Source organism: Danio aesculapii, chromosome 20 (assembly GCF_903798145.1).
Source record: "Danio aesculapii chromosome 20, fDanAes4.1, whole genome shotgun sequence".
NCBI lineage: Eukaryota > Metazoa > Chordata > Actinopteri > Cypriniformes > Danionidae > Danio > Danio aesculapii.
Genome location: NC_079454.1, coordinates 49,833,815 through 49,845,896, shown reverse-complemented (window position 1 = coordinate 49,845,896; position 12,082 = coordinate 49,833,815). Strand labels below are relative to the sequence as shown.

General features: G+C 33.5%; 1 protein-coding gene across 1 annotated transcript in view; it reads right to left on the bottom strand.

The window, feature by feature from the left end:
• Nucleotides 1-415: 415 nt before the first annotated feature.
• cd109 (CD109 molecule) overlaps nucleotides 416-12,082 on the bottom strand; it is a 65,818-nt gene continuing 54,151 nt past the window's right edge. The window contains 6 exon segments of the mRNA XM_056480641.1: nucleotides 416-803; nucleotides 3,322-3,424; nucleotides 5,271-5,427; nucleotides 7,587-7,723; nucleotides 10,227-10,292; nucleotides 11,645-11,803. Of these exon segments, the coding sequence (XP_056336616.1) occupies nucleotides 610-803; nucleotides 3,322-3,424; nucleotides 5,271-5,427; nucleotides 7,587-7,723; nucleotides 10,227-10,292; nucleotides 11,645-11,803 (816 nt within the window). The 3' untranslated portion in view covers nucleotides 416-609.

Genomic DNA, 12,082 nt, shown 5'->3' with positions numbered 1-12,082 from the left:
ATATATATATATATATAGTAAACAATAAAGGTGTATTAGAATGATCTAAAAAAAAAGGTTTATTCATAATTATTATCAAACGTTAATAACATTTATTACAGTTGATTATAATAACAATAATGATATGGAATGTAAGAATCATGTTTAAGAATCAGTGTTAACATTTACAGTTATATTTCAGCAGTGCGACTGACCATGAATTACAATGTCAATCATTATTAAAATAAAAACTGCATTAAAAATAGCATATTATTGCATTTTAATATATAAATTGATTGCATATTAATTAATGCATAAAAATGAATGCATTAGAAAAAAAATATCTAAAAAGCATGATTTATTTAAACATACATGTAAATGAATTCATTTAATGAATTATCAATTAATGTTTTATTTATTTTTTAATTAAGGTCATTATTAAAATAACTTTCTCTAAACTCTTATTAAATCAATCAAAGCTGTACTGAATTAAATTAGCAAATTTACCATCATGTACACAGGATCTTACACATTTACAGCATCTATTGTTTAGAAATGAGTGTTTATCCACAGTTTTCCTGGCTTTATAATGTTATTGATTAAAATGGCAGTGATTTAGTGAAACATTGATTAGTTGTAGATGTACAGGAGGAGGATGAGCGCTGTGGTCAAACTCAGAGCCAGAAGTGGATGATGGTTGATGGACGGCGTCCCATCAGTGCTGAAACCTTGAGTCCCACACAGAGAACAATCTGAGCCGCAGAAAGAGCACACAGACATGTCCCGTCTCCTCTCAGACGTGTAGGAGCGCACCGTTCTCCGGCCTGCAGATCACAACACAATAAACCACAACACTGAAACCCCTGCAGTGACGGTCATTTCACACAACAAGTCAACAAATAAAATTCAGTCATTTTTGAACAATGACTATGACATACATACTTACTTACTTACTTTGCCTAATTAGTTTACTTTACTCAACTTACTTTTATTACTTACCTTTACTTAATTAACTTTACATACTAACCGTTACTTACTTTACTTAACTTACTTTACCTACTTAACTTTATTTACTTCACTTACTTAAATTACGTTTCTTACTTTATACTTGCTTTACTTACCTTAAATTACTGAACTTAATTACTTTACATAACTTACTTTATCTTACTTAAATTACTTGACTTTGCTTACTTTATTTACTTAACTTATTTTGCTTAACTTTACTCATATTACTTTCCTTACTTAATTAACTTACTTTACATACTTTACTTGCATTATACTTTACTTACCTTTACTTAATTGACTTACTTTACATACTTTACTTAGCTTGCTTAACTTACTTAACCTACATTACCTCCTTAAATTACCTACTTCACTTACCTTGCATACTTTATTTAATTCACTTAAGTTACTTTACATAATTTACTTAACTTAATTACTTTACATACTTAACTTACTTTCTTTATCTTACTTAATATACTTTACATACTTAACTTTGCCGACTTAACTTACTTTATTTACTTAACTTTACTCAATTTCCCTTACTTACTTAATTAACTTACTTTACTTAATTAACTTATTTTACACACTTAACTTGCTTAACTACTTCACTTACCTTACTATATTTACTTCACTTAACTTACTTTACATACTTGCTTTACTTACCTTACTTAAGTTACTTGCCTACTTACTTAAATTCCTTACTTTATTTACATCACTTACCTCAGTTACTTTACATAACTTACTTATTTTACTTATTTACTTAGCATTGCATTAGTTTACTTAACTTACTTTACTTACTTAATTAACTTACTTTACATCCTTTACTTGCATTACTTACTTTATTTACTTACTTTACATGCTTTTCTTAACTTGCTTAACTAGCTTAACTTACATTATTTACTTAAATTACCTACTTCACTTACCTTATGTACTTTATTTACTTCACTTAACTTACTTTACATACTTGCTTTACTTACCTTACTTAAGTTACTTGCCTACTTACTTTATTTACATCACTTACCTCAGTTACTTTACATAACTTACTTAATTTTACTTATTTACTTAGCATTGCATTAGTTTACTTAACTTACTTTACTTACTTAATTAACTTACTGTACATCCTTTACTTGCATTACTTACTTTACTTAATTACTTACTGTACATGCTTTATTTAACTTGCTTAACTAACTTAACTTACATTACTTACTTAAATTACCTACTTCACTTACCTTACATACTTTATTTACTTCACTTAACTTACTTTACATACTTGCTTTACTTACCTTACTTAAGTTACTTGCCTACTTACTTAAATTACTTACTTTATTTACATCACTTACCTCAGTTACTTTACATAACTTACTTAATTTTACTCATTTACTTAGCATTGCATTAGTTTAACTTTACTCAACTTACTTTACTTACTTAATAAACTTACTTTACATACTTTACTTGCATTACTTACTTTACTTAATCAACTTACTTTACGTGATTTACTTAACTTGCTTAACTAACTTAACTTACATTACTTACTTAAATTACCTACTTCACTTACCTTACATACTTTATTTACTTCTGCATTTCGTTGCCTTGTACTTGTACATGTGTGATGACAATAAATTGAATCTAATCTAATCTAATCTTAACTTACTTTACATACTTGCTTTACTTACCTTACTTAAGTTACTTGCCTAATTACTTACTTTATTTACTTCACTTACCTTTTACTTATTTACTTAGCATTGCATTAGTTTACTTAACTTTACTCAACTTACTTTTCTTACTTTACTTAACTAACTTTACATACTTAACTTACTTTACATACTTAACTTTCTTTACTTAAATTACTTAACTTTACCTTCTTACCTTAAATATCTTACTTTATTTACTTTACTTACTTAACTTACTTTACATACTTGCTTAAATTACTTTTCTTACTTAATTTACTTACCTTCCTATATTTACTTCACTTTATTTATTTATTTATTTTATGTTTGTTTTAATACTATATTAGCAGCATTGGCTATATTCATGGGAACACTTGTACTACTAAGTATCCAATATACAAGTTACAATCATAATCGTTCATGAATAATTATCCACAAAAAGCATACAAACAACAACATCACTGATAAAAAGTCATATTAGATTAGATTTTACTCACTTAATTCCTTTATTACTTAACTTACGTTACTTAAATTACTTAACTTATTTACTTACTTTACATACTTTATTAACTTACTTAAATTACTTACCTTATCAGCATTATGGAGTACATCAGAAAAGCATGTGAATATCTATGCATCAGAGAGTTTGGAGTAAATATTTAAAGAGTCTTACGTGGCTCATAGTAGTCGTAGATGATGATCACTGCATCCTGGACACCGGCCACCTTAAAGTCCATTATGGTGGATATTTCAAGGCACTGTTCCACTGTGGTCACCTGTGATGATGCGAGACAAAAATGGTGAGATTGGATTGTTTCTTAGTTAGTATTTTTAATAAATATATATACATACATACATACATACATACATACATACAAACATACACACACACACACACACACACACATACACACATATATATATATATATATATATATATATATATATATATATATATATATATATATATATATATATATATATACATACATACATACATACATACATACATATATATACACATATATACACACACATATATATGCACACATAGATAAATATATATATATGGATGTGTGTGTGTGTGTGTGTGTGTATATATATAGTGACAGCAGGTCAATAAACTCACTACAGTTTATTGCTGCTGTTGGACAACAATGTGCTTTTGAGGCTTTTTTAGTCAAGAATGCAGTTGTTTACATTGCAACTGTGCAGTTTATTTATAAGGATGATGCCTAGTTTAAATATTTCTAATTTCTGAGATACAGCGCAACGGCATCCAGCCTGTCATACTGAGCAGAGCAAAGACGGTTGACGTTCCACCACAAGATGATGACAGAGATCGCATTATAAGCTCTCAGAGGAGAAAAACCCAGTGTAATTTCTAACTAACGCTGATCAAATCATCATCAAATATATCATTATAAAACAGGTAATTGACTTTTCTAAGTTGGTAGTGTTTGCTTTGCTTGGGCTTTTTTTGAGGTTAATATCCCGATTGCAACAGAGAAATACTGGGAAATCTCTCTAGACTGATGGCATTTCATGCCGATATTGCTCATATATACACTATATAATATTTATAAGAGTTATTAGGTGACATTTTCAGATATACTGTAGGATTGTCAGTGATGGAATAAATCGTCCCATGTTTGTTTAGTTCAAATGTTATCATTTAGGCTTGGCAACATCTAAAGAGTGAAGAAAATTACAGAAGAGGTAACATTTTATTTAATAAAAAATAAAAACAAGTCATATTCGTAAGTCAAAAACATTGCCAAATTTTCTGAGTTGACAGGGAATAATGTTTATTATTATTTATTAGTATTATTAGTATTATTATTATATTATTGAGCTTCCCATCTGCTGATCCCAGCACTGTCTCCACAGCTTTTTTAGAGATCAAAAATAACGATGTAATCATAATACATGTAAAGTTTTTAACTGTGTTTACCATCATTGTATATGTACTGAGTATTTACATTTTTATAACCACAATTACCCTTATTCAGTGTATATGACAAGAACATATTTTCCTAAGCAAAATAGTTAATCATAGAAGTGACCGTTTAGTTCTAAGTCATTCAAGGGACCTATTATGTCCCACTTTACAAGATGTAACATTACTCTCTGATGTCACCTCAAAATACCACACAGATCATTTTCATAACTCTATGAAACTGCTCATTATAGGCTTTGATCCTAATTGTGCCATTTTGGTGACTGTCACTTTAACAAATGGAGCAAATGTCTCTTCCTGAGGTTGTCACTAATAGGCGGAGCTTTCTCCCTCTGATGACACGTACAAAGGGAGAATGTCAATCAAAGTGTTTCTGCAGACTGTTTTTATCAAGTGTGATTATAAAAAATAGAATTAATTAATTTTTACCATTAGAAGCTAATTATATTCACACACCATTTCCACACAACCCTTTGTAAAAGTGATTTTGGCATAATAGGCCCCCCCCCTTTAAAGTCAAAATGGGGTAAAAACAAAATGTGACAGAAAATATTAATTGTTGATGCAATGGAAGACAAGACAAAAATACAGAGTTAGTAAATAATTCTTTGCATTGAGCTAAAGTACGAAGTTTATGAAGATAGTAAATAAGAGGATCTCACCTTGTCTAAGTAAAGTATAACTCGCCCTGATGGCGTCTCTACTCTTCTGACTGTATCGTCAATCTGAACGCCATCTTGAGCCAAACTGAAGCCTGTCAGTAAACCAACGTCCAATATGGCCATACCTGTCTGATTCAGACCCTGACCTCCCCTCAGCCTGAAACAAACAACAAAGATCATGCTTTAAACACACTTCAATAATAATAAAAATAATAATACATTTTATTTATTATGGGGGCATCACGGTGGCACAGTGGGTACCACGATCGCCTCACAGCAAGAAGGTTGCTGGTTCGAGCCTCAGCTGGGTCAATTGGCATTTCTGTGTGGAATCCGCATGTTCCTTTGGGTGCTCTGGTTTCCCCCACAAGTCCAAAGACATGTGCTATAGGTGAACTGGATAAGCTAAATTGACCGTGGTGTATGAGTGTGAATGAGAATGTATAGGTGTTTCCAGTGCAAGGGCATCCGCTGCGTAAAACATATGCTGGATAAGTTGGCGGTTCATTCCGCTGTGGCGACCCTGGATTAATAAAGGGACTCAGCCGAAAAGAAAATGAATGAAATACTGTGAAAAATTCCTTGCTGTTAAACATTATTTGGCAATTATTTGAAAAAGAAAAAATATATTTTTTTAAATGAACGGAGGGCTCATAATTTTGATTTATATTGTATATATTTTATATCTAAATATAAACATTTTCTTAAATATGCATGCATGTGTCTTTTTATATGTACTTAATAAATGAACACAGCACACACATGCTAGTATATTTTAAGTCAAAACAAACTTGCTTTAGATGCGATTAAATCGCTAAAGAATGTTTTTTATTATGTAACTTTTTTATCATTTTAACATCTACTAATACATTATTAAAAAATCGAAACCTGTGAATGTACGTCTTGCATTGATTTATTTTGGACCTTACTGCACTATTAACTCATTGGCCCCTATCTTACACCCGGCACAATAAGGTGCAAGACATGTTTGGAGTGATTTGTTGCTATTTTCAGACCAGCGCAACTGTAATTTTCACATTTTGTGCCACATTGTTCAAATAGCAAATCCATTTGTGCCACTTTGTGGACTCATGGGTGTGCTAGTCTGAAAAAATGAGTGTGTTAAGGCTCATTGTTGGCGTGTTGCTATTTTGAAGAACTGAAATAGACTACACCATTGACCAACTAAAAGCTGATCTACAGTCAAGCGCAGAGCGCTTAGTTTTGCGCTTATGCAAGCTCAAACGCTTACACATTGCTTAATACACACAGGATGTACAGCAATACACAAATATCTTTACATATGAAAACAATAAAGAATTAAAATACTACAAAAATGATTATTTTCTACATAAACATAACAACCACTGCCTCCATGCCTTCTTCACCTTGGGGGGGGGGGGGGGGGGGGGTCTGTTTATTCATGACAATCTGCATTTGTATAATGTTATTATTATTAGCAGCATTGTTTATCATATGCATTTGTTTTATTAAAATCAAGTTTAGATTTGTCCGTCTGTCAGGTTTTGTAGACGTGTGCATTACCATAATGGGCATAAGAACAGAACGTGTGTTTAGATATAGCTTAGTTTTCTGACCACACTTCATTATTATTGTTCATTTATTAGTTTGCTGGAAATTAAAATTGAATTTAGAAATAGTTTTGAAACAAATCTTTGTGCTTACACTAAATTAAACATGTAGGCTAATGGATGTCTTCAGTGGAGAGGGTACAACACCGTTTCCTTATCCACGAAAGTAAAGGAGTAAAGTAAAGAGGAAAAGTAAAGAGAAAGTAAAGAGGCTGAATGGAGGAGGCCCTTTCTTTATCCTCGCGCTGTAGATGCTCTGTTTAACTGTTTTCTTGACAGTGAAGCGGTCAGTTTTTCCACTTACAAAGTCCGTCATGTAAATAGCAAATGTGTCATGTCGCAACGCAGACTCTTAAAGGGAATAGGAGATGAGACTCTGATCGGTTTAATGTACGTTATGCTCAAAACACACCCAGAACTCAATAAGAGAATAAACTAAACACTATTAGACCATGCGCTGGGGAGCAAAGTGTATTTATCCATCCATAAAATAGCAAAAGTGGATTTGGACACGCTCTTAATGCTTTTGCACCATGCACTTTAGACTTTGTGCCTATATAGGTAAAATAGCGTCCATTTATACATTGACTTAAGCATCCAAATACTTCTTAGAAGCTTTTGGAGACATAAACCACTTTTTAGTGTGTGCGTGTGTGTGTGTGTGTGTGTGTGTGTGTGTGTGTGTGTGTGTGTGTTGATGAAATTAATATGGCCCACAGCTCACCTGAAACATGTGTAAAGGTTTACATGGTACTCCTCCTTATCCATAATGTCCACATACAAGTAGAAGGCCTCATCTGTGTGAATGTCACGACGTCTGAGCGATCTTCTCGCATTCATCACGTTGTAGAACACAGTAAGCTGAAACAATAATTCAAGCCAATTATTAAATATTATACTACGGGGCTGCTTTGAAATATAAAACACATGCCAATATTAGTTTGTGTAATACATCTTTCAGTAAATCAAGTTTATGTATTTAATTAAATGACACCCAATTTAATAAAAAGACATATTTCAGTTTTCAGTGTTTTGAGAGAGATGTTCAGTGTATTCTGACCCACAGTATCCTCTGATTAGCTATTTCAGAGGTCAAAATAGGTCAAACTATGCGTCTAATTTGACTACTTTGAAGCTAAATGTAAATACAAACTCAGATTTTATAAGAAAAGTGTCTTGTGAACACTTATGATGTCGATCCGTGCTCTAGATCTGGCAGTTCCAGACTGTTAAACAATTCTCACTTAGACTGATTGGAGAGATTATGTAACCCTGTAATGGTATGACCCAATATAGGGGTGGTCAAATGTATGCTTATATTATCTATTATTTTAATTCATTCATTCATTCGGCTTAGTCCCTGATTTGTCAGTGGTGGCCACAGCGGAAGGAACCACCAACTTATCCAGCATATGTTTTACGCAGCAGATGCCCTTCCAGCCGCAACTCAGTACTAGGTAACATCCATACACATTCACACACACTCATACACTACAGCCAATTGTGTTCATCCAATTCTCCAATAGCGCATGTGTTTGGACTAGGGAGGAAAACCCAGAGGAAGCCCACGCCAACACGGGGAGAACATGCAAACTCCACACAGACATGCCAACTGGCCCAGCTGGGATTCGAACTAGCGACCTTCTTGCAGCGAGGTGACAATGCTAACCACTGAGCCACCGTGCCACCCGTATTATTTTAATAATTATTATAAATATTTAAGATACAGATCAGCGAAAACTAATTCTCACCATTAAGAGGGGTCCATCCCCTCACTCCCCCCCTAACCCCCCCAACCCATAATTCTCCCCCTCCTGGTCTTCATTTATTTTTGCAATATTAATGAGCTCACTGTATTGCAAGTCATTTTAGGACTCATTCATGCCTGAAGCAGAAACTGCGATGAGGTTATCTCCTCTTTCTGCAGAACAGATTTGTGGATAAAGCAGCTCAAGATGTTGTTAGTGTCTCGATGATGAGGAAAACAGTGTCTGGGCTGGATCACGTAATCCATGGCGAAACGATCACAAGTATAATTAAACTCTGGCCTGAAAAAAGAAGGGATCCGACTGCTGATGAGGACACAATATTTCTTACATTGCATCATTTAAAAGAAACTTTTCAGGGGTTTACACAGCTGCTGAACCTGTTTTAGTAGTACAATAGTCCACTCCACAAAACTGAATCACGATGAAGTTTATCATTAGCAACGTTTTGATTTTCTTTATTTTGTCAGTTTTTTTTAAATGTATGTTGTCAGATACAGACTCAATCTAAATCTGTTAAAATCCAAAAGATATGAATATGATATAGATATATATAAAAAGTCAGATCCAATAGACCCTTTTCACATAACGTCACACAGTGTGCAGTTTCACTCCATGCAGTGTATCATTACTTCCACCTACACAGAAATCCCCATTGAGACCTCATCCAGTCAGCTGTATATTTACTACAGATACGGTTAGATGATGACTACCACTGTTTTTAGTTGTCTGCATTAAATGTAAGACATCTGATATTTAAAATATAAAAAAATCTCCTTTTCATGCTGTTTTGGACAGACATGTGTGTAGGTATAGTGTATAGACAGTTATATTGGGGTGATACAAACACACCCAGTACTTTTTTTTAATTTAACGACATAAAAACGGTGGACCAATTGGAGCAGTTTTGAGACCGACCGCAACTTGACGTAGGAGTGCGGTCCCCCCGCCCACCGTTATTGAATATTGTTGTTTCACGTCCGCCATTTTTAGTGTGAGTCAAAGCGATGTCACCAAAGGAACACCCTTGCTCTATTTTTAAATGTAAGGCTCATTGGGCTCAACAAAAGAGCCTTCATCGTCTTCCTTTGAATGAGCACTGAGATTTTACATTTAGCAGCCATTTGCACTGAACACGCAGTGAATGCAACGTATTGAGATTCGGGCCATTAAAAACAGCAGATCCACTGAGTCTTTCAGCACTCTCTCCAAAAACACTCGATTGATCTCGGCTGGCGGATCAACACTCACCACATGTTTGCTCTCATCGGCGCCATTACAATGTACATTACAACATACAATGTTAGGCCTAAATATTTTTGATGAGTGTAGATATGATTGTTAAATTATGATACAAAACGGTCAACTAGTCATGTAATGAGCAACTGGCTATAACTTTTATTTAATGTTAACATTTCAAATCCAATTAGATCAACTTTATTGGGTAATCAAAGCAAGTCTCTCATATAATATATCAACTAAAAGTCAGAAAATATTACTTTACAAACTGTATTGTATGGTATAATAATAACAGCTATTTTTCTTTGAGCACAGCTTGACACACACTATGGTGACGTTTGATGTGTGTTTAGAAGTACCTGAAACAGAGCAAAGCCTGTACCCTCTGCCTCCACTTCAATGTCAACCCCATCTTCAGATTCGATCTGTAAATGCAAACCCAACATTAATACACAGGGTTCATACACAGTATTACTACTAAAACCCCACAACTTTTCCATGACTTTCAAGTAAATTTTCATGGCCTAATGTTTCATTTAATGTCTACATATTCATGATAAATAATAAGAAAAACAATGCATGTTCCAATGCAAATGCATAGTTTAAATGTATTTTAATATCCATGTAAAACTGATTTAGATAATGCTTACACCGCACTGATAATGTGAGAGCATGTGATACTATGTCATGAATAATAATGTCTAAAGAAAAGTATCTATTTGAAATATACAGTTGAAGTCAGAATTATTAGCCCCTCTGAATTATTAGCCCCCCTGTTTATTTTTTCCCCCAATTTCTGTTTAACGGAGAGAAGATTTTCTCAGCACATTTCTAATCATAATAGTTTTAATAACTCATTTCTAATAACTGATTTATATTATCTTTGCCATGATGACAGTAAATAATATTTTATTTATAATATATAATATAATATATATTTTTCAAGACATTTCTATACAGCTTAAAGTGACATTTAAAGGTTTAACTAGGTTGATTATGTTAACTAGGCAGGTTAGGGAAGTTAATTTGGCAAGTTATTGTATAACAATGGTTTGTTCTGTAGACTATCGAAAAAATATATAGCTTAAAGGGGATAATAATATTGTCCTTAAAATAGTTTACAAAATATTAAAAACTGCTTTTATTCTAGCCGAAATAAAACAAATAAGACTTTCTCTAGAAGAAAAAATATTATCAGACATACTGTGAAAATGTCCTTGCTCTGTTAAACATCATTTGGGAAATATTTAAAAAAGAAAAATAAATAATTAATAATTCTGACTTCAACTGTATATAATTTGTAACTTTAAAAAATGCCTTTATCGAGACTATTGATCACTTTAATCAAAGAGCTTAGAATGACCAAGAGGCGACACTCAATAGAACGTTCCATTGCAACAGCAGCGCCCAGCAACCGCACTGCGATCCGCCATTTTGGAGTGAAAGTGATCGCCATCTCATTGCTCTCACGATGGCAAGCAGCTTCTTGGGTTTTTTATTTATTTATTTAAAAAGCGCATTAAAGCTGAGATACAACCTGAAAGACGACAATACAACACTTACTATCACAATATCAGCACTTTTAATAGTTTATTTTACAGACTTATAATATGCTGTGGTTCAATTAGAGGTTTCATTCCAAAATGGCCACCGCGCCCATTTAGTGGCCGTTTTCCCAAATCGCACTAGAGTGTTGCCTCTTGTTAATTCTATGCTATTTGCTTTAATTCAGCCCTGTGTAATCAAAGTGTTATTTCTTAAAGATTTCTCTGCATACGGGCAGGTCGTGGCTCTGTTGGAGTAGGTAGTTGGATTTGTCTATGCTGAATATGGCCACGGTGCTGGAGCCTCCATTCACTCTGATGGTGAGATCCATGGACTCTGCACTGCTGAAGGTGGCGTAAACTGACAGCGCATGCAACGCCATCACTGTATCCTGACAATAGAATAAAACAGAGAGAGCAGATATTATAACAAAGCTCCAGAACTTCTGAACTCTGAATTAAATCAAATGAAAAAGGTGAAACTCTCTTTCATTCATAGTACATTATTGTGTTGGATTAAGCAGGGTGCGATCTACGGGGAAGCTAGGGGAAGCTCTGCTGCCCTAAATAAGGCATGAGCTCCCCTGAAAATATGATTTGTAAAATTTTGGGGGTCTCAAATATATTGACAGTGTTATTTTGACTTGCGGTTTCAGTATTGTGTAATGTGA